Consider the following 22,807-nt stretch of genomic DNA (forward strand, 5'->3'; position numbering starts at 1 on the left):
TAAAACCGCAAAGGATTCTGGGAACTTGTGGCAAGCGGTACTAGCGCATGCAGGCTTTCAATTGAACTCAGTTACACAGCGATAAAAAGAAACACAAAAAATGGCAAGAAACTGTTGTATTATTAACTGCAATAGCCGGTGTTGTGTCAAAAAGTGATTGGCTGCCAAAAACTGATTTCCGGTATTTGCCAAAAACTGATTGCTCGTATTTAAATTGCTATAAGTAACTTGTTGGGCTATAATATGTGAAACATATGTCAAATGCATCCCTCGTGGATGACATAAAGTCATATTGAGCTACAAGCAACATTAGTGTAACAAGGTAGAAGCCGCAATCAGTCTTTGGCAGTGACTTTTATATAACCGTTATTTATGCCGTTAAAAAAAAGTCTAATTAACATTAAAAATGTCTTTTGTAAGAAGTAGTTGTACAGCAGAAATGGCTCAAATATTACAATAGTTCTGTAAAAATATTTAAAGTGGGACCGGATAAAGGACCGGATTGGTTATAATGTAAGTACAATAACACAGAGTTGTAAAGATACTTGAAAAAACAGATAAAAAATTTTAATTCCATATATAGCCCCTTTGTAAACGCTGTTCACCGAAGTCTATTTACCAACATAGATATTACACATAAAAAAATACACGCAAACATTGGAAATCAGTTTTTGGCAGGCAATCACTTTTTGGCACAACACCTGTTGCATGACAGCCACGGGAAGCCGACGGGTAAAGAGATCGGCTGTTATCGGATTACGTCGTGGAAATTGTTTAAGCCATGTTTCCGAAGTAACAAAGAGCCGATGGATGGCCTATAAGATTGCTAAACAAGGGGGAGGGTGCATCCGACCTCCTCGGCTGTAATTGGTCCAGCCCAGAGTCGATCATGACCAATTGGCCAATCCAACACCTTTCATTATTTATACCCTTCCAAAAAAATAAAAAATAAAAAAAATCGACCGATCGGCCCATAAAAACAAAAAATCGCCAGCGGCCCACCGGGCAAATGCCCGGTATGCCCGATGGCCAGTCCAGCTATGTGCCTGGGATATTAGTGCTGTTGAACGTCCCAGTTTCGACAATCTGCATGACCCATTTTTTGGACAGATGGCCTTGAACTCTAAAATGTTTTAGCATACAGAGGAATTAACGGTTGACTCACTGACCACAAGGTGTCCAAGTCCTGTGGCTACAAAATAAGCTAAAATCATCACCCCTCCACCACTGACTTGACATTCTGTATGAGGTGATATGCTGATATGCTGTGTTTGGTTTTCCCCATATATAGTGCTGTGCTTAATGGCCAGAAAGCTCCACTGTGGTCTGGTCTGTGCAAAGGACATTGTTCCAAAAGTTTTGTGGTTTGTTCGGATGCAACTTCGTAAACTGTGCTGTCATGTTCTTTTCAGAAATAAGAGGGTTTTCTCCTGGAAACCCTTCCACACAAGACGTACTGTACTTGTTCAGTCTTTTTATAATTGTGCTGTCATGAATTTTAACATTTAACGTTTTAACTGAAGCTTGTAGAGTCTGAGCTGGTGCTGTAGCTTGAAATTTTAACACTTTATTTTTGAGCACAGCACGGACCTTGGGACCTGAGAGATGCATCTGGATCTTAGGTGGCCCATCTACCATTCACTGAAGCCTCATCAGAAATCACTGTCGGGTCACATCATTGTCAGAAAACCATTCTTAAAGAATGGAAATGTAGAGAAAGGGGTAAGGTATGCTAAATTGCACAAAACTGTAATGAAAATCAATGGCAGCAGGTCTACAGCCGCCTGTCTTGATTTGGAAGTGTGTTTCAGGCAGCTGGGGTGTTAGTGATCTTGTCAACACTGATTGAATTTTGAAAATAGAAAAGTACAGATTTTGATCGATCATGCAGTAGTGTCAGGGCTCTGTGTGAGAGCAGGTGGAGGTGAGGATCCAAATGCAGGACTCGTGAAGCCAAATTTCAACAGAAAACCACAGCTTCATTGCTGGCAATGAACAAAACATGAATAGAACAATGACTATTGGAACCGGAAACACACAGGCAGAATCTACGAGTACAACGTGACAATGAGCAAGGACAAACACAGGGCTAATATACACAGGGACGTAATCAGGGAATGGAAAACAGGAGGGAGACACAGCTGGGAGAAATTAGACTAACGAGACAGGGGAGCAGTAAAACTGAACACACTGACAACAGATTGGGACTATCAAAATAAAACAGGAAACATAAACCAGATCACAAAGACGCAGACTTAACACTAAACTAAATCTGCAATAATATCAATAATCAAAACAGTCTCACTAAATAATCAGAACATAAATCATAATTCAGAAAAAAACACCAAAACCTAAGAAACAGAAAGAGCTGGGTCCAACTGATCCAGAACCGTGACAAGTAGCATCTGGAAAGCATCTAATTTACAACTTAAATAAGTTTTGAAGAATAAAGATGGTAATACAAAATATTTACTCACATTCAAGAAATCTCCCCAGCTATTTGCCACTTTCAGTACACGCAAAATATAGAGAAATGGAGGCTCAAGACACACAGTTTTGCACCTAAAAAAACAGAAGTCATTGTGTCAAAATGCCATGTTCAGAATGATATACATTTTACTGGCATTTGAGGATTTATAAATGTATTCAAGATTTTAATGTTACAGTTGGAGTTTTCATTAACTTACACACCTAGGTAGCTTTATAAAATGTACATACCAGAATATTTATATATAATATTTACATCCAAAATGTAAAGGAATAGAAGCAGGGCACCACATGTCGCTTCTGGACTTGCATTTTATTAAAGCAGCTGCATTCATCTTGTCTCATGACTTAGGAAGGAGGCAGTCACAGAAAAGGTACAAAGAAAGCAGGGTCCAAGGCATTATCCTCCCTCTATTTCAAAGCTTAATTTCTAAGCTCTTCATCTCCCCCTGCTGCTGAAAAGAGCTGATTACTGATGCAACGCGGAAGGTGACCCACAAATCACTTCACCCAGTGTCCTTTTCCCTTAAATCTGTTGTCTGAAAAACAAAGACGCATAGATAGATAGATAGATAGATAGATAGATAGATAGATAGATAGCATTACCAGGCTAACTCTTGCTCTCTTTTTCCTTAAAAAGGAAAAAGAAGTGCAATTTTACCACATCTCTTAAATTATAAGAAATAAATGTGTAAAATCACAGAAAAAGTGCATCTTACCTAATTACTCTGCTGTGTATTACATTTGGTATCTTTACATCTACTGATTACTTTGTAGTAGTGGCTGATTCAGTTTACAATATAAGCAACACTGGTTACCATGACATTCTGATTTCCTGCCATAGTCCTGTTACATTGTAATTATAATCCAGAATACAATGGAATTTAGCATTTGAATAATGAACTGACAGTTTTAAATAATTTATTTGTAATGAAGAAATTTAAAATTCTATTCTTGGTAATTCTTCTCAAAAACTTTTTTAAAACCTTCTATTACGGCCAACATGTAGGAAAGGATTGCATTATTTTTGTTTTAGTTATTCATATTAAGAGCATTCAATCTATTAGGCTAACTGTAAATGTCAATATGAAGAGTCCTGGAGTCCTTTTTGGCAATATATGAATTAAGTTTGATTGTATGATCGTAATGATCATAATGCAAATACGATCATAATGATAATGATAATGGCTTATTTTGATTAACTTTTCTTGATTTGTTCTTGTTGTAGATATGATGGGTTGTAACAGTCATATGTGGATGAGTTTTATGTGATTATTCATGTGATTATTATTATTAGTAGTAGTAGATGTATGTGTATGAAAGCACATGGTAAATGGCCTGTATTTGTATAGCGCTTTACTAGTCCCTAGGACCCCAAAGCGCTTTACACATTCAGTCATCCACCCATTCACGCACCCATTCACACACTGGTGATGGCAAGCTACATTGTTGGTATGCTTCGGTTGAACTTTGTTTCTGTATACTACAGTTTTGCTAAAAAGACAGAGCTGTTAACGTTTGCACTGTGCCTGTGTTTATAGAGAGCCAGTTCAAGTATTGAAGTTCCCTGATGCATCCTTGGAGATTTATGACGCGTTAGCAGGAGCAGGTTTAAAAGTTAAATACAAGCGTCGCCTGTCAATCATTTATTCCTGCCTTTTCTTGCGTCGCACTTCATGAAGTACAGTTCAGATGTGAGTGATGGAAAATATTGACCAATGAATAGTTAAATGAGACTTTTGACGCGTTTTAAGCTTCACTTTGGACCAATGACAATTGTGTTGTCGTAGGCTTAACCAATCAAAATTAAGGGGAGGGGTTTCATTCAAGGAGCGCGAACGGTTAAGGGGCTACGAGAAAATGGCGAATATGGAGTTTGGGTTTGCTGGTTACACTATATTGATACTTTAAGCACTTTTAAAAACATGTAATTACGATAAGTGTGTTGCTTTTATGCCTTATCCGAGCGATAAACTTGTATGGCATACTGAAGCTGATTTTTACTTAACATTAATGTGAGTCGTTTCAGCAAGCGTTATCATAGTTAGCTAGCGGAATGAGGTTAGCACAGAAACATAATGTTAGTTACCGTCAACTTCCTTTAGTTAAGGTCGTTGACGTCTGCATTTATTACATTTGATTAATACTGCCTATCGCTGAATTTGGGGATCTGTGGGCACTCTGCGTCTGCAGTTCACGGTATGGCTTTACATAATTTGGCTTTTGTTATCGATGTTGATTATGGAGATCACGATTCGGGCGATCAAATGGATGTCAGGGGTCATTTCGTGAAACGAGGAATATTAAACATTCTCTTACATTTCGGCTACAAATATGGATTTGAGAAAGTGCGATGGGGTTACAAGTTCTTTGACTCCAAGACTGGCCGCAACGCCAGTCTCATATCAAGAGTATCTGATTTCAAGGAGCTTCGGCACAAAATATTTGAGGACTTTGAGCAAGAGTTTGAAGCCAAATTTGATGTGAAGGAGAAAGCGTGCCCATCTCAACAAAAACAAAGATCAAATCACTCGGTTTCGGTTCAAAATGCACTCAAAGAAACCCTATTGGACTTCCAGTGGGACAGACCAGACATCACCTCTCCTACTAAACTGTCCTTAAGGCCCAGGAAGTCGAGTCGTGGAGGAAGACCCAGTGTGTCTCATGAAGATGACATTTTAACTAACGAGAGGAATGTGGTGTTTATTGTCTCGCAGTGTCCACTTTCAAGGGCGCAGCTCGTGGACTACCTGTCTTTGAGAGACAATAGCCTTCCTACAGATGTGACAGACCACGTTATAGCCAAAGGACTTCAGGATATGCTGGTTCAGAGACAAGTTGTCCTCCACTGGATTGACTGTAGATCACACGTCCAGGTGAGTACAGTAGTGTTCAAAAGAGACAAACCACTGTCCAGTATCCGCATCTGACAATAGTTGCCACAGTTAATACACTGCTACCAGCAAAGTGACAATGTTTTGAGTATACAGATGTCACAGTTATACTTCAAGTTTAATAACAATAATGTAAATGTTATTATCTACAAGTTAGACATACTAACAATAAATTTCAGGGCTCATAGTGCAGACTATATGATTATATGTTACTAGTACGTTTGAGACCAGAAAACAATCTAGTTGATAATAATTCTACAAAAAGATCTCTTGCAAACAATTTATGTAGTAGAAAATGCAATTTTAAGAAGTATTTTGAACTACAGAATACTATATAATCAATTAATCAACATACATAAAGCTAGCATAAATGTTCAATTATCTTAACTATCATCAACCTAAATTTAAACTGATGATTAATGCCATGGATCTAACCTAGTAGTGTCTGCTCTTCACCAGTCTAATATAGTACATTACTGTAAAGTGTAGCACAGTACTGCAAACTGACTGGTTCAGCATGTACTAAAGTCTCTAGAATTTTCATAAAAAAATTATACCCACACAAGGATATTCACAACACCAATTCACTCACTTACATACTTTTGCACACCTCCAATGTCTGATTTACAGTTTTTCTCCATTGGTTTGGCTCATTTCTTTAAACAGAAATTACATTCTCAAAACTCTTAGATCATTTGGCAAAACACTCTTACAGTTTAGCACAACACTATAGCTCACCTGCAAAAGCTCATATCTCTTCCAAAACTGTTCACTCAGGCTTCAATCTAAATCCCTTTCTCATTTAAACAGTCAGTGTCTCCAAAATGGCAAAGATCCTTCTCAATAGCTTTGGCTCATTTCTCGACACAGATTGGACATTCTCATCATTCTTGGTGCTTTTGTCAAAATAAACCTGGATGGTTGATCACAACAACATGGTCCACCTGCAAAAGCTCATATCTCCCCTAAAACAGTTCACTCATGTGTCAAAACTACATTTTTTTTCTAATCTGAATAGTCAGTGCCCCCAAAATGCATCGTCCCTTTGGCATTGTGTGAGTACTGTCATACAAAATGTTTAGATGTTTTGTCACTATGGCAGAGGACCAACAATATACAACAGAAAAGAGTAGCCTCCAAGGTTTGACATCACAGATTGCACTCACACTACCAAGGAAATGATAACCATTTTTTTTCACACGCAAAGAAAGTTTCATACATATGTAAAAAGAAAATGTACATTACAGTAGTAAATTGTATGAACACAAAATCAAAAAACAAGGACTTATTCAGTGGTCGCTGTACTAATTCTCCCGCTACACAGTGACTGGAATACTTCTCTAAACTGTATAAATTATGTAATTCACTAGTTTACAGTAATTTGTTCAATATATTTCTTGTCATATTTAGTATCAAAACATTACACTAGTCCTCTCCACCTGCTAGTATAGACCTACCACTGTAGGCAGGTGCACACAAAATCTCTACAGTAAGTTATACATTTTTTGCCTCACGCACAGTGCCCTGTCCTATACAACATATAATTCCATCATAGATTACATAGAGTACATACCTGTTTTCCCTGCGAAAGGTTTGGATAATGGAGGAGACTGTAGAGCGAGGCATATTAGGCTGCACTCGACGACCTGCCTCTGCCATTGTGAGGCCATGGTTTATGACATGGTCTATAATTGTGGCCCGAATTTCATTCGGGACAGCACAGTGTCTTCGTGCTCCTCGGCCTCCTCTTCCCCCTATTCCTCCACCACGCATTCTCAGTCCTCTTCTTCTTCTTCTTCTTCTTCTTCTTCTTCTTCTTCTTCCTCCTCTTCCTCGAGGAAGAACTTCCCCTTGTCCGTTTGCTTGGCCTTGTCTATCCATGTTCAGAGATCTGACTGGCTCTGGTCAAGCTCTATATATCTGTGTTTGGCAGCACACAATCATGGAACACACCTGTGTGTGACACCTAGTTTCACCTGACTGTCAATGACTGTCATCAGTTTATCAAATATTCAAAGAAATTCATATATGGTATTCACGGTATTATGTTCTTGACCAATTTTGACAATTGAACAGACGGTTGTGCATGCGAGTACTTATACAATGAAATCTTGCTGACATGTTTTGGAGAGAATGATCATTAGACTGAGAATCAACTAATCAGTTTAGATCTACAAGATCTATTCATTTGGAAAATGTGCTAAATGTGGGCTAACTGTATAACTGTAGGCTACTTGTACTTAATCATTTTCAAAGATGCACTGAGACAATTGAGACATGTACTAAGGCATTTGCCATTTGATAAAATGAATGAGAAATGCCATTCTGTTGTGAACATTTGCCAAGAGGTTTGGAAGTTTGTCCATGTTATTTTGAGAATGTAATTTCTGTTTCAAGAAATGAGCCAAACCAATGGAGAAAAACTGTAACAAAACAACTATTTGAGTTATAACATAGCCCATGAGATTTACATTTTCAGCTGATCAAATATTATTTGGTTAGCAGTTCTTCTATTTTAAAATAATGTCTCATCTTCCTCTTCTGTCTTTTCTCTTTTTATATATATCTTTTCTTAGTGAACTTATCGCACATAGACATTTTTTTCCATCATGGAAAATGCCATCACTGCACCTTTAGACTGATTGTGATCCAAACTCCACAGAAACAGCTTTGTTTGTTGTGATGTTAGTGGTTTTGAGATTAGTTATTCTGTTTCTACTCACTCCTATTCTGTAAAGTTAGTCTGATGCTTAAGTGCTGTGACCACAACTTCATTGACTAATGCATATGAGCACATGACATGGATGGGAATGAAAAAAGCTTATGCTGAGGATGCAGTGTTAGTATTAAATTGTTTATCGGGCTTAATTATTCATTAATTGAACATCTGCTTTGACACCTGTCTGTAACTATGTGTGTTATTGCAGGTTATGAAGTGTGAGGACTATTTTGGCTGTGACAAGCTGTCTGAGGTCCTAGCTCAGATGGATGGCAGAATAATCCCTGTGGTTGCACTGCTGAACCTTTGTAGTGCTCAACAGCCCAACTCAGGATTCATGAGGGAGTCTTTTGTATTCAAGTCCAGCATTGGATACCTGTTGTCTTCTGAACAACACTACCGCCTGGCTTTTCCTGTTATAGGAGGTGTCCTGCAGTGGCAGCAAGGTTAGTAGCCAGAGGAGATCTCTTCAACAAACTAAAAGCATTCATGATTATTACCAAATATCCCTCTGTGCAGAAGCACAATGTTTTTGTGCTTGAATTAAACATTGGGTATAAGCATATCTACAATGGGGCAAAAAAGTATTTAGTCAGCCACCGATTGTGCAAGTTCCCCCACTTAAAATGATGACAGAGGTCAGTAATTTGCACCAGAGGTACACTTCAACTGTGAGAGACAGAATGTGAAAAAAAAAATCAAGTATTTGGTCACCTCAAACAAGGAAAATCCCTGGCTCTCACAGACCTGTAACGTCTTCTGTAAGAAGCTTTTCTGTCCCCCACTCGTTACCTGTATGAATGGCACCTGTTTGACCTCATCATCTGTATAAAAGACACCTGTCCACAGCCTCAACCAGTCAGACTCCAAACTCCACCATGGCCAAGACCAAAGAGCTTTCGAAGGACACCAGGAAAAGAATTGTAGACCTGCACCAGACTGGGAAGAGTGAATCTACAATAGGCAAGCAGCTTGGTGTGAAAAAATCAACTGTGGGAGCAATCATCAGAAAATGGAAGACATACAAGACCACTGATAATCTCCCTCGATCTGGGGCTCCACGCAAGATCTCATCCCGTGGGGTCAAAATGATCATGAGAACGGTGAGCAAAGATCCCAGAACCACACGGGGGGACCTGGTGAATGACCTGCAGAGAGCTGGGACCAAAGTAACAAAGGTCACCATCAGTAACACACTACAACGGCAGGGAATCAAATCCCGCAGTGCCAGACGTGTTCCGCTGCTGAAGCCAGTGCATGTCCAGGCCCGTCTGAAGTTTGCCAGAGAGCACATGGATGATACAGCAGAGGATTGGGAGAATGTCATGTGGTCAGATGAAACCAAAGTAGAACTTTTTGGTATAAACTCAACTCGTCGTGTTTGGAGGAAGAAGAATACTGAGTTGCATCCCAAGAACACCATACCTACTGTGAAGCATGGGGGTGGAAACATCATGCTATGGGGCTGTTTTTCTGCCAAGGGGACAGGACGACTGATCCGTGTTAAGGACAGAATGAATGGGGCCAAGTATCGTGAGATTTTGAGCCAAAACCTCCTTCCATCAGTGAGAACTTTGAAGATGAAACGAGGCTGGGTCTTCCAACATGACAATGATCCAAAACACACCGCCCGGGCAACAAAGGAGTGGCTCCGTAAGAAGCATTTGAAAGTCCTGGAGTGGCCTAGCCAGTCTCCAGACCTCAACCCCATAGAAAATCTGTGGCGGGAGTTGAAAGTCCGTGTTGCTCGGCGACAGCCCCAAAACATCACTGCTCTTGAGAAGATCTGCATGGAGGAATGGGCCAAAATACCAGCTACTGTGTGTGCAAACCTGGTAAAGACCTATAGTAAACGTTTGACCTCTGTTATTGCCAACAAAGGTTATGTTACAAAGTATTGAGTTGTATTTTTGTTATTGACCAAATACTTATTTTCCACCCTGATTTACGAATAAATTCTTTACAAATCCTACCATGTGAATTCATGGATTTTTTTTTCACATTCTGTCTCTCACAGTTGAAGTGTACCTCTGGTGCAAATTACTGACCTCTGTCATCATTTTAAGTGGGGGAACTTGCACAATCGGTGGCTGACTAAATACTTTTTTGCCCCACTGTACATCCAGATGATGGAAAAGTAGTTGCAATTCTTACGGCAAAACAAGCAATTAATTATTTTAAAGGCGTCTTAACATGCAGCAAATAATGTGGCAACTGATGTGAGCTAAAAGGACTTTATCTTTAACATGCTTAATTTCAAAGCTGAGAATAGCCTACAAAATTCACTTGTGATAATTTTCACTAAACCAGGTGAAGTGACACAGAGCTGTGGTGTCATGATGGAGCCAGTGACTCGAAGACAGAAGCTTCTCCCAGAATCTGTCAAAATGTCCTTAAAAGAAGTTCTGAAAGGCTGGGATGCTTCATCACTGATGCAGACCTCCACAGAGTCGTGGGTGATTCATGGTTCCACTAGTGGTGACCAGGGAGCTGCTGCTTTCCAGCATCTCTTAATGGATCTATCTACTCATGCTCTGCACGTGGTGAGACTCGAAACACAATAGTTGTGTTTTACACAATTTGTACATTTTTTTTCTCAGGGTTTTTTTTTTTTTTTTTGCCATGCTGATTCTGATTTTGTAAAGTTGTGCAGACGAAAACACCAACACTATAATCCAGATTCACCCTTTCAGAGCTTTTGAGTAAAGGTTGGTTTAGATGGATAGGTTTGGACTGTCATTTTTGCATTGCAAAATCTGTGGTTTCCACAGAATGAGATTGTATTTGTGGCTGTAGCAAGACTTTGCATGCTGACCTGCTTGTGAACACACAAAAAGTATGTACTTGGTCACAATAAATAACCAGGCAATATTAAGCTGCCAATAAGTTCCCTTAAGATCTACTGTTGCCCACTGCATTTCACTATGCAGGTAGAATGTGTCTGATTTCCAAAAGACATATGTTTTTCATTGAGGTTGCCACATGATAAACCTGATCAGAAGCTGATCAGAAAGCTTAGAATTGATGTTATTGAAAATGTTGTCCATGTGCAATTGTAAAAAGCTGAAACTTCATCTTGTACTGTCTTATACTCTACACTGTACTGTATGCATTTATTGATCTGCTTATTTTCTTCTTCTTTTTGGTTTTCTCTCTCTGTCTTCTTGTTACCCCAGCTTGCTGAGGTGAATGACAATGGGCTTCTGTGCTCGGCTGTACTCTCTCCACTATCATACTCTACAGCTCTGCTCTCCATTCTCCAGCCTGTAATTGCACAGTCTAACCACCAACTGACCACTGAAGTCATTACCCCTGCCTTGTCTGAAACCTCTGCTGACCTTCCAGACATCGTGAACAGTGTTCTGGGAGTAGTGTATGACATCATGAAGCAGGATGGTGATAGTGTTAATGGTAGGAATAGGATCAAGACTGTTTGATATCACGTCCACTCATTTATTTAGTGTTTTTTTCAAGAGAGTATTACATGATGTTTTAACTGTAAAATATCTTTTAAATACATATTTTTGAAACTGTCTGTAAATGTATTAATAAATGCAAAAAGAAAGTAAATCCACAATCTATTAATTTCACCATTATGGGTTAATGGGTGTACAATTGACAATCTTATCTTAAAAAGAATCTTTTAAACTAATAATATTTTTAAGAAAAGATAAATATCAAGTTCTATATCAATCCAATTTTAATCTTGTTTATCTTATCTGTCAAATATTGGAAATGTTATTTTCAGTATCTGCATTTTTAGGTTGTTGACATTGTTGTGATTGTTTATTTCTAAGACCAGTTAAAGGAGAATCCCATTCCTGAGTGGGCTCAGCAGGAATTCAGCCACAGTCCACCAGCAACAAACATGTTGGAGACTTGGTTCTCTCAGTCGGACTATTCCGGAGTGAGCTCTCATTTAATGGAGTCCATGAGGTACAAGAACTCAAAAATCCCATATTTTCTGTTACTAACAATAGCGCTTTTGAAGAGCTTATCTATGTATCAAGTTATTAAATAGTGTAGCTTTTGTATAATATTTCTACACAGAATAATAAAAAGCCTATAAGCCTTTGGTTATAATGTCCTCCTCACACTGTTGAACAGGTTTCTACATGCAATACCGGAGGAGAGAGAAGACGAGAACTTACCTGCACTGCAGCAGGAACTCCTTAGTGGTCTGGCTGAAATATACCAATCATCCCAGGACTCAGAAAAGAGGGGAAAGAAATGTAAGCGAATATCTTAATTTTTTTTCTTTTTTTGTGAAGATCACAAACTGTAGATAATCATAAAACTCAAATTTTAAGATTATCCAAAACACTAATATCATTTTAATGTTTTTCTCATACATAGTCATGAACTTCAGGTATTTTCTTTCCTAAATAATTTCTTGTCGATATCTATAGGTGGCGCCCACCGCACACCAGTGAAACAGAAGATGAAGACCATGAGTCGTTCCTTGCAGATGCTAAATGTGGCACGCTTGAATGTAAAAGCCCAAAAGAACCAGGCTGAGTCTGAGCAGCTTGGAACTGAGCGTAGGGAAGCAGACAGAACAGGGAAGAGACGGTCAAGTGACAGGAACAAACCTGGAGTAGCAAATGTGATCAGTATGTGCACCTTTTCTGTTAAACCTTACTATATTCTTCGACTCCAATGTTCACTTTTATTGACTTTGTTGTATGAAATTGTCTCTGCAAGAAAGCAAATGTATACATTTCCCAAAATGTCAGTTGAACTACTTACTTTACTACCTACTTACTTGTGTTACAAAGCTTTGTGCAGCCTGTTATGAAAATACTGTTTCTCTTTTATTTTTAAGATAAAACCTAAGCTAGCATCATTTTCCGGGTGATGCGATAATATTTTTTATTGAGACTATTAGATCTCAGTAGTTCTTTAAACTGTAGGTCACTGTATATTGGAGCTCTCTGAGACAGAACTTTTTAGTGAGTGTTTCTTGATTATGTGTGATCACTGGTTTTCCTCATCCAAGGCCCAATACTGCTTGTAGTATTTGCTTCATTTCAGGAAAATAAGTCATCTTATAAAAAGTATCTTTACATGTCCTTGAGGGAGACACTGAATCCACTTTGCTCTTAGTGCACCAATAGATTAAATATGCACAAATGAAAAGTTCTTATATCTTTACCAGAGGAGATTGTGCTTTTGAGATTGGAGTTCCTAAATTTTTTAACTCCCTCAGTAATGACTTAAGAACTGATTTTTGGCTTTTAATTTGGACCGATTTTTCATTTTTCTTTTTAGTCTTATTATGAAACACTTTATGATGATTTTCTTACTTCGAATAGTCAAGTAATGTATCTTCTCCCTTCTCCTAGGTTTTAAAAGTGAGTCAGAACTGCTGTCCCATCTGAAGTCCAGTTATGAGAAGTTTATGGCAGAGAGAGAGGAGTCTGTCTTTATGGGTGTTCAGCAGCTTGTTTCTTCTGTAAAGGCCTTCCTTGCAGCAGAATCAGATTGGGAGGTGAGACAGATGATGCTTCTAAATGAATAATAGATACAGAAAAACTTACATTTTGATATCAGTAAAATAAATGCTATATTTCGGTTAAATCACCTAATGAAAACTTCATTACAATATGCAAGATGTTCACTTTAGGTCGAAGAATGCAAAATGCTGATAGAAGATGGAAGAATATTTGAAATATCATGGAAATATACTGCATAAACTAGGCCAGTGGGGGATCTGAACTGTGATTAAGTTCTATGTTTTCTTTTTAGGCAAAGACCTCCTTCCTTGTTCAACAGCATCTCCTCAAGACCAGCAAGTCAATCAGACAACTCTATGGAATGGCTGCTGATGTTGATAGTAAAGTCAGGGAGTGAGTGGTTTCCAAGTTTTACCTTGGGGACAACCTGTGTCTCCATCTGTCTGGATAATAAAGTTTCTGTTCAAGTCATTAATATTTAGCTGTCAGTAACACGGGCTGTTTATTCTAGGTGCCAGCTGCAAGTGGTGCTAAGGCTGGAGCTGTGCAGACTTTTCTCCACAGAGCAGTCAGACTCACTGGATGTTGATCAGATGGCAGATGAGGTAAGATGATCATGGCTTAGACTTTTATGCAGTGAGGTCTCCTTTGTAATTAATACAAACATGGAAAAGGCTGTGACTACAATGTATATGATTTTCTTTCAAGCAGAGCAATACCTTCTACCATCATGATGATTTAAAAAAAAGCTCTTTATTTAATGGTGACTATTGTTCGAGCTGTTGGACTAACACAGTATGTGCTATTAATTGTGGCATTAATCTGAATATAAAACAGTATTTCCAGTTATATTGAAATGTTCTGTATTTTGATACACTTTTTGTCAGTCACTTCAAATTGAGTGAAATTTAACTTTAATTCGTGTAAAATACAATCCCTGTGCTTCAGGTGGCTGAAATGCTTCGAATAATCTCCCTGACCAGAGACCCAGTTTTCCTAACCAGGTTCCTTCAAGATGAGGTCATGCCAGGGTAAGGCTTCAGAAATAATTTTTTATTGTATTTTCAAAAGAAAATAAGAATAAGCAATACAACTATTTTTCCTGCTGAAAGACAAAGCAGCATTAATAACTTTTGTTCAAGTCAAGTCATAAATAAAAGTGCCTCAGATTAATTGAATTTCCGTAATTTTGTAGGCATATTTAATGATTATACTTTTACGCAAAAACAGCTAAGCCAAGGTCGGCTTACTGCATCACACAAAACATGTTTTGTTTTGGGGTTTGTTTGTTTTTGTTTTTTTGTATCATTTCAAATGAGCCAGTTTCTCACTTGCAGTTGTAAGAATCTAACAATAGTGTTTTTGGATTGTGGCAGGTTCCTGACCACAATCCCCAGAGTGCTTGCAGAAATCTACCACAGTCTGGGCACACAGCTCCCTGAAGTTTTGCTGGCAGCCTTGCCTCCAGACTTCTTCAGCGATGACTCGGTAGTCAAGGACAGCATTTCTCCTTCAGCCTCTTCACTTCCCCTGTCTGCACAGTGCCTGGTTTCAGATGACAAAGATGGACTACAGGACCTGCGGAACCGCTCAAGCAACAAAAAGAGGTGAGGAGGACGTTTAACTCTTCTATTATAGACAATCTGGAAGGACTTTAAATTACAAATAATCTTAGATGCTACAATAAGAAGTGGCATTTGAGTGAAATATTTTGTTTTCATTTCACTGGACTGGAATCATAATCAAGTATTTTTATAGTGCCCAGAAGTATGCACAGAATGTAATGGGAGTTTTGTTTTTGTTTGTTTGTTAGGAGTGGGATGCTGACTCGCCATCGTAGCATGACAGAATCATCACAGAGTCTTCGGCAAATAGAGATCCCCAAAAAGGCTACAAGAGCTGTGAGATAAACACTTCTGCTGTCTCTACTTAATATAAAACCTTGATCAACTTTCTGAACCAACTGTCTGAACCTCTCTAATTGCAGAGTTGGCCTGTCTGAAATAGAAAAAAATCCCAATAATTTTTTGATTCAATCCATGCCTTTGTGGAAACATGCTTTTCATGCAGTTAGCAGTGTGTGCTACTCTGCTTCTTTGTTGGATTTTAAATACCCAAAATTTAAAAAAAAACTGCTGAATTAATCTGAGCCTTTTTTTGAACAAAGTCCTCATCTTTTGAGCATGAGGCTATGTCCTTTTGAGTGTCATGTTCGCTCATGGTCGAGTTTTCATTAGGGTTTTTTGTTGTCACTTATTCTTTTATCTTGCTCACACTCCTAATGTACAGCTGTTTTTAGCTGCAGTACCCCAAGCACATGTGCTGCTGTTTCCACCTATGCTTTGTCCACCAACCCGACATGATTAATTGCATTCTAGCCACATGAATGGTTTGGCGCACTGCTGTTTAAGTCACTGGATTGTCTCTCCACTTTATATTGACCACGTCTTGTATTTCAGTTGAGGAAAACTATCTTTATCATTTTATCACCCAGCCTTATGGCCATTGAGAGAAATGTTGTAGATGTTATTTGGACTGTCTGATTTGTTAAACTGTATTTTTGGTGAAGATAGCCACCCACTATAAACAATGAAACAATGGTGGTGTAATTTGCTCATAATTTTCTTTATCTCATCCACCTGATTTCTGCTTCTTCTTTTTTTTTAGTCGAAATCAAAGGGTCGTGTAACTTTGGATAAACCGGTTGAGGAACCACATCCCGCAAAACAAGAAACACAAGGTATGTCCTTTGTTACATTTTTCTTGATCACGTATAACTTGCCTATTCCACTCTCAAAACTATTTCCAGATCACATGTTAACCAACCAACCCAGTGGCATCACATTGAGTACAGACACAATATGGTGCTAAACATGTTCTAAAAACTTTAACTTTATGCACTTATTTCTTAAATCCGGCTCCACAGACAGTGTTAAATCTAGATCAGTTTTTGAGAGCAGGGCTCCTTGGTGTAAATTAGCCTGGTTACATGTATTGTTTCATGCACACTCTAATACCTCTTGACATTTTTAAAAAAAGAGATGAGTGTTAAACACCTAGATTGTGCTAATTCTCAGAGGTGACCAAGGTTAGAAGAAACCTCTTCAACCAAGAGATTGTTTCCCCTTCAAAGAAAGCCAAGCTACAAAGGAGCCGCTCTGTGTCTGCTGTGGAAGGAGTGAAACGCAAGCGATCCCATGAACCTGAAGGTAGAAGAATGCACTGTTATAGATTAATTTAAATACGTAATGTAATAATTGTCCATTACTTTCTGTCCCAGTTATTCCTATTTTTAAACTACTTTAATGTTTTACAAATATTTTTTTGTGTTCAGAGAGGCACAGGCTTCTTACCAAAAAAGTGTGTGAGACTCCCCTCCACAAGCAAGTGTCTAGTCGTCTACTACACAGGCAGAAAATTGGAAGGTATGTTTCTGTTAATGCAATTAATATTTTTATTTGCCATACCTTTATTTTAAATTTACTCAGACCTGAAGTACGTAGTAACTCGGGTTATTTATGTTTTTGTGAAGAAAACCTGTCCTAACTGAGGAGTGCATTGTGGAAGAATCACCAGTGAAACCTTCAGAAGGTATTTTGCTAATACCAAGTTGTTGTTGTTTTGTTTTTCTACTTAAATAACATTTACACAAATGCATGATTTATAATTGTATATGTATGTAAATTAAGTCAGTTTTATATATACAATTTCACCTTGTGCTTTTTCTTTATACCTGGTTCTTTTTCTGATTAAAGACAGCAGGAATTCTGAGTAAAAAATATTTACATATATATTTGAATATTTCATTTAACAGAAATAACTTCAAAGATGCACAATAATTTTGTGTGTATCAATTAGACAGTCTGTTTTGTATTGTTTTGCTGCTTTGGATATTTTCATAAGATTGTAATTTTACACAACTCACACTTTCCATATATACCATGAACTCAATACATCTTTGTCCTTTGGTTCTGTGTTAGATCTAAGAAGGAGCCCAAGAATAAAGAAGTTCGCTCGAAGACACTCAAGCACTTTCTATTCAAGTTCTCAGCCTCGTTCCCGCAACCTGGACCAGGCTCTCTCTGCATCCCAGCTTAGTCTGAGTGATGGCAAAATATGTGGGGTTAATGTAAAAACAGTTCGGTCTCCCATGCGTCTTCTTTTTGGAGCTGCTGAGTCTCCCAGTCATTCTAACCAGTCAGGTGCAACCAGGCCCAGCAGGTCACGGTTATCCACAGACTCAAGCGTCTTTGAGGTAACTTCTCAATTTAATAATCAGTGTGTCATCCTAATGTGCTGCAATTTGAGATGATTACTAAAGATCAGCTTTTTTCAAGTGTGTTCATGTGATCTGAGAGCAAATTCTAAAACGTATTTTTTTTTATCTTTTTAGACTCCAGACAAAACCACAAAATCACCCAACAAACGAGGGAGGGCAAGTATTGCAAACACGACTCCAAAAACACCTAGGACTCCTCAGACCCCTAAATCCCCCAAGACCCCACCTTCAACCAGGACGCATGTTTTGTCACTTGCAGAGAGTCCTGAGGTAGCTAGCACTAGTGGACTTGGTATGTCTCTGAGGGGCACTCCTTTCAGATCTCCAGCCAAAAAGCCTTTTGTTCCAGAGACACCTACAAAGCAAAACCCCATAAGGAGCCCTCTGAAGGGTATTCTCAGGACTCCAGTCAAGGCTTTGATCGAAGGATGCACCTCTACTAATTTACATCTGATCCACAGCCCAATTTCCAGGACTCCCAGGAAGAGTGTCACGTGGTCTCCCTCTCCACAGAAATGTAGGATAGTGGAGAAGAGTGCTAATTTTAAAGTGCCACAGTCGCCGAGTATTACATCTCACAGTTCTCTGAGACTGGTGTCATCCAGTAAGTTCAGCAGTCCTGTCAAAAGCACAAACACTAAAAGAGACATTTTCAAGACCCCAGAAAAGACGTGTCAGGTACACCTAGTAAGAGTATCAGAAAATGTGCATAGTAGCTGTTTGACTCCAGAACAAAATCGAGGGTCTTCTGTAAAACCTCACTCCAGTTTTAAAACACCAGGAAAAGGTGATGCTGTTCTGGTTGAACCTCAAGCTAAAACCACACCCCCACCAGAACACCACTTTTCCACTCACCCGGACACTACAAGTCAAAATAAAACGCCTAGTCCATCTCACCAAATGGTTACTCGTTCTGGGCGAACTCCTGGTAAAAGTTCAAACACTGCTTCCCCATATAATCCTGAAGTTTCACCACTTTTAGATGCCACTCTTTCAGATAGCTCAGATGCCTCAGGAAAGTCTCCACCAAAGTTCTTAACAAAAAGAAAGTCTGGTCAAGGGGGTAAAACAACTACACGTGTGTTAAGGTCCCAGTCTAATGAGAGTTTGCAGTCAGACCCAAAGGAAGAGGCGCAGACTAAGGCCTCGCAGTCCACTGCAAGTGACGCTAGTTCTCATACCGATTCTCAGCAATTTGAATCTTCTCATGGTACCTCTGGAACCACAGATGATGATGATAGCATTGACATAGTTGATGCAGCCATTGTAAAAACAGAGTTTAGCGGAGGTCTCAAGATGAACATTAGCTTTACACGGAAGCCTTCACTGTCAAGTGCAGACTTTGTGTCAAACACTGTCTCTGCTAAACCACGTGTCCCATCCTATAATACACCAAGCCGGAGTTACGGCTTCCGTCAGACACCTGATCGCCAGCAGAGGGAGGCTGCTGCTCGTTTAGGATACGGAAATGATTCACCTCGATTTTCAACCTCTAGAGGCTCAGCAAGACATGGCCGCCAAAAGGGCACAGGTACGCCAAATCCTCTTACCTACCAAGTAGAACTGGAAATGCAAAAATCAGGACTTCCCAAGCTAAAAATTAAACGCGCAGATTCCATGAATGCGGGAGAGTTTGTCTCAGATGGAAGTCCTCAATCAGGAGCGCAAAGCCCTGTAGTAGGTGTGAAACCTCAGTTTGAAAGCCCCTTGGCCTTATTTTCTAAATACCGAGATCCCGGATGCATGTCACCATCTGTCTGTGCTCATGTAACCCCAGCCAAGGGCACACCCGGGAAAGGTGGAAGTGTCCAGACTTACATCTGCCAGTCTTACACACCTACGCACCATCCTGCCTTGTCACCAGTAACTGCAGAGACTGTCCCCCTGACTCCTTCACCTCAAAGTGCTGGTAAAGTGACCTCAGAAAACCTCAACAGCTGGCCTCGCAGGAAAAGAGCTCAGATTAGTGTGTTAGGAGGCAAAGATCGTGGCCTAAAGGGAGAGCCTCAGCTTGAGGAGCTCCTGGAGGAGGCTGAACTTGGAGTTAGTAGGTTGCGGGACATTGAGGATACTGATGAGCCTTTGGACAACAAAGCTAAATCATTAGCTCTGACTTCCAAACAATCCCCTCCTGTTGGATCAGATGTGTCTCCTCTTTCTCCAATGGAAGAGTTGTACTGGGTGGAAAAGCTGTCTGAGTGCACTGACTCTCACAGGGCTGAAAACAAAACCGGCTGGGCATCTCAAAATGAAGATGGCATATCAAGTAAGCCATGGTTTATACAGTTTTGTATTGTATGTTTTAAATATATAAGTTTTGTGTTCTAAGTTTTTGAGATTATGCATGGAGAGTTGCAACTGATTTATAGCTTAATTTAATGATTTATTTAGTGAGTAATTTAGTGGTTTTATTGGATAAACAAATTTCAGCGATTTAAAATGTCTTTCATTTGATTTATGAGCGTGAGCTTCAGTATTTCAATTAGAATATTTACTCTTTTCATTGCTTATTTATTACAGAGAATTTTGTGAGCACACTGTTTTGTTTTTTAAATGATTGCATGAAGTCATATGAATGAAATCCATCACAGAGTGTCTGATTTTGCCACTTTCTGCAGCAGTGACTCCTCCCAGCTCAAAGGTGCGAAAGCCAGTGTCTGCCAGTGGTATTTTGGCCCTTACCCAGTCCCCATTGTTGTTCAAGGGCAAAACAGGTTCTGCCAGTAAGAGAACACCAAATTTTAGAGGTAAGTTGTACATTGTTATAAAACTTTTTTGTATTTATTGTTCAAGGCACCATCTATTTTCATTACTCTCACATATTCAATATCTGTTGTCTTTTCAGAAGGATTTTATCAGCTCATTCTTTTCAAGGATTTTAGTTCATGAGCCACAGGCAACCTAATTTGATTTAAAGTGGGATTGACCAGAAAAGCATTGTGTCATAACTCCTAAAACATCTCTTTTCCTAAAATATTTTTCAAAAATATAAAAATCGATAGAAATTCATTTACCAAAGATTTTACACAGCCTTAGATAAGTCAATATAAATAAGTGCAGTTTTAAACCATGTATGTTTTTTTTTTCACATGTATAGCGTCTGTTTTCATTACACATACATTAGAATTTACAGATCATATTGAAAGCCACAAAATATTCACCTGTATTTTAGATCTTTTGGTTCAGATAAGTTCTCTAGGTCTAGAAATGTTTTAAACTTTCCAAGCATTATCAGTCCTGAGTAGTAAACACGGTGTCACCACAAAGGGATTTACAATCGTTTTTATTGAAACAACTGGCAAATTAAAGACATCACTGCCGTTTTCATTGTTTGCAAAGCCATCCACGGATGGCATGGGATCCTTTTGTGGTATGATTATGGGCTCGAGGCCACAAGTAATAATGATAATAATGGATTGGATTTATATAGCACTTTTCAAGGCACCCAAAGCGCTTTACAATGCCAAGTTTGACATCCTTCAAGCTAATTCTCTGAAGTTAGGTTCCAAAATTTTCCCCAGTACACTTAATAGAGCTTTAATATCATTTAACCTGCTTAATAACCAAAACTACACATCCTCCTGTATAGATGAAATAAACTTTGCATTTCCCATCCTTCGAATTTCCTGGCAAACCGTATTCTGTCCATAATGTTTTCAGAAGAAGCTGCATCAGAGAAGACAGAAATTGATGGAGTGGACCTGTCTCCCTTCAGCCAACCAAAGAAGCGCTCAAACACAGGAAAGACCTACAGCAGGAAGAGACTAATTCACTGAGTTACAAAGGAAAGTGGCCAACAAAGCAGAAAGTTTGTCCATTCTATGCTTAACTCTGAAGCTGAGCCTTTTGATGACAGATCTGAAACATGTCTTTAAAGCACCACTTGAAAATGTTTTTTTTACATGAAACAATGTTCCATTCAATCAACTCTCTTGACACTTTTGATCTGGACATTTTCTCTTCCAGCCCGTGGGATAGGTTAAGACTTTGGTTTCAAACTGAGCTGAAAGTTATGCCATTTTGCCAAGACTTTAAAACTTGCCTTTTCTGTTCCTTTAGTCATTTTAAAATACCCACTTGGGTGTTTCTGAAGCTAAAACCTAGAAAACAGGTTTGCATTGCATATCATTGTTCAACATGTGTAATTAATTATTTTATAATCAATTCAGAGCTTTTAATTTGCTGTTGTAAATATGTTCTTGTGTATTTATTAGTTGTATACTTTTTTGTTTTAAATAAAAGGAACAATTTTAACAGTTTGTAAATAAGTTGCTAAAGTCTTGTAAATAAATATAAATTTCTTAATGATTTGGAAGCTACATATGTATTTTGTGTCTTGTGCCTTCTTATCATTTGAGTATTTGCAGGACATAGTCAACCTATTCAGTAAGACAAACTAAAACCTTACCGAACTTTACGCTGCAGGCTTCATTGTCTTTGACTATCACCACAATAAATGATTTTATCAGCTGCCAGCAAATAAAAGCAAACCTGGTGTTATCTCTTAAGTTTCAAAGGTCACTGCTCTAAATCCATAAAACTGAGTGCATTCAGTAGGGGGTACAAAAAGTAAGGAAAAATGTTCTAATAAATCTATATAATTGACCTCATTTTGTAATCATTATCATTGTGAATGTTATTTATTTTTTTAATCCTCTGTTAATTGAAATGCTTCGTTAGCTCCTGCAAAGCCCCATAAATGGCACACTTCTTAGTTGTCCTGTGTTTGTAGCAGTTCAGATAGCTACCACAAAGTACACTCCGCTAGCTTGATCAGCTGTGGCTCAGGGTCCTAGTGCATGTTAAAGTAATTGTGTGCAAAATACTGCCCCTGATGCATCTAACAGATTGGTATTTGTGTGCATGTGTAAGCTGTTAAGGCATGGAACAAAGAGCTGTATGAACGTGTGTGAAAGGACAAATGTGGTCTGTGTACCAGACTGTTTACTATTTATTTGCTCCTGAAACATTT

At 38.7% G+C, this 22,807-nt stretch overlaps 1 protein-coding gene across 4 annotated transcripts; it reads left to right on the forward strand.

Annotated features, from left to right (window-relative positions):
• Window positions 1-4,301: 4,301 nt before the first annotated feature.
• On the forward strand, window positions 4,302-22,066 carry ticrr (TopBP1-interacting, checkpoint, and replication regulator). 4 transcript variants are annotated; one of them, XM_085164901.1, is made up of 22 exons: window positions 4,303-4,686; window positions 5,205-5,363; window positions 8,309-8,546; window positions 10,411-10,643; window positions 11,277-11,511; window positions 11,898-12,036; window positions 12,208-12,332; window positions 12,510-12,713; window positions 13,446-13,591; window positions 13,849-13,949; window positions 14,068-14,161; window positions 14,505-14,587; window positions 14,933-15,163; window positions 15,370-15,457; window positions 16,224-16,296; window positions 16,634-16,765; window positions 16,891-16,981; window positions 17,089-17,147; window positions 17,537-17,811; window positions 17,950-20,101; window positions 20,454-20,582; window positions 21,496-22,066. In XM_085164901.1, exons 2-22 carry the CDS (start codon window positions 5,307-5,309, stop codon window positions 21,609-21,611), a joined length of 5,001 nt encoding a protein of 1,666 aa, XP_085021027.1. In that variant the 5' UTR covers window positions 4,303-4,686; window positions 5,205-5,306; the 3' UTR covers window positions 21,612-22,066. The 4 variants fall into 4 exon arrangements, with proteins under 4 accessions (XP_085021024.1, XP_085021026.1, XP_085021025.1 ...); XM_085164898.1 differs by having other exon boundaries at window positions 4,302-5,363; XM_085164900.1 differs by having other exon boundaries at window positions 4,302-5,363; window positions 21,499-22,066.
• The last annotated feature ends 741 nt before the right edge of the window (window positions 22,067-22,807 follow it).

Source organism: Neolamprologus multifasciatus, chromosome 7 (assembly GCF_963576455.1).
Source record: "Neolamprologus multifasciatus chromosome 7, fNeoMul1.2, whole genome shotgun sequence".
Classification (NCBI taxonomy): Eukaryota; Metazoa; Chordata; class Actinopteri; order Cichliformes; family Cichlidae; genus Neolamprologus; species Neolamprologus multifasciatus.

Excerpts from the sequence above, each read along its gene's own strand:
- ticrr (XM_085164898.1), top strand. The coding sequence starts at position 4,689 with ATGGCTTTACATAATTTGGCTTTTGTTATCGATGTTGATTATGGAGAT. Across the intron at positions 15,164-15,369 it reads CGCTCAAGCAACAAAAAGAG|GAGTGGGATGCTGACTCGCC; the intron begins GTGAGGAGGACG and ends TTTGTTTGTTAG. Across the intron at positions 15,458-16,223 it reads CCAAAAAGGCTACAAGAGCT|TCGAAATCAAAGGGTCGTGT; the intron begins GTGAGATAAACA and ends CTTTTTTTTTAG.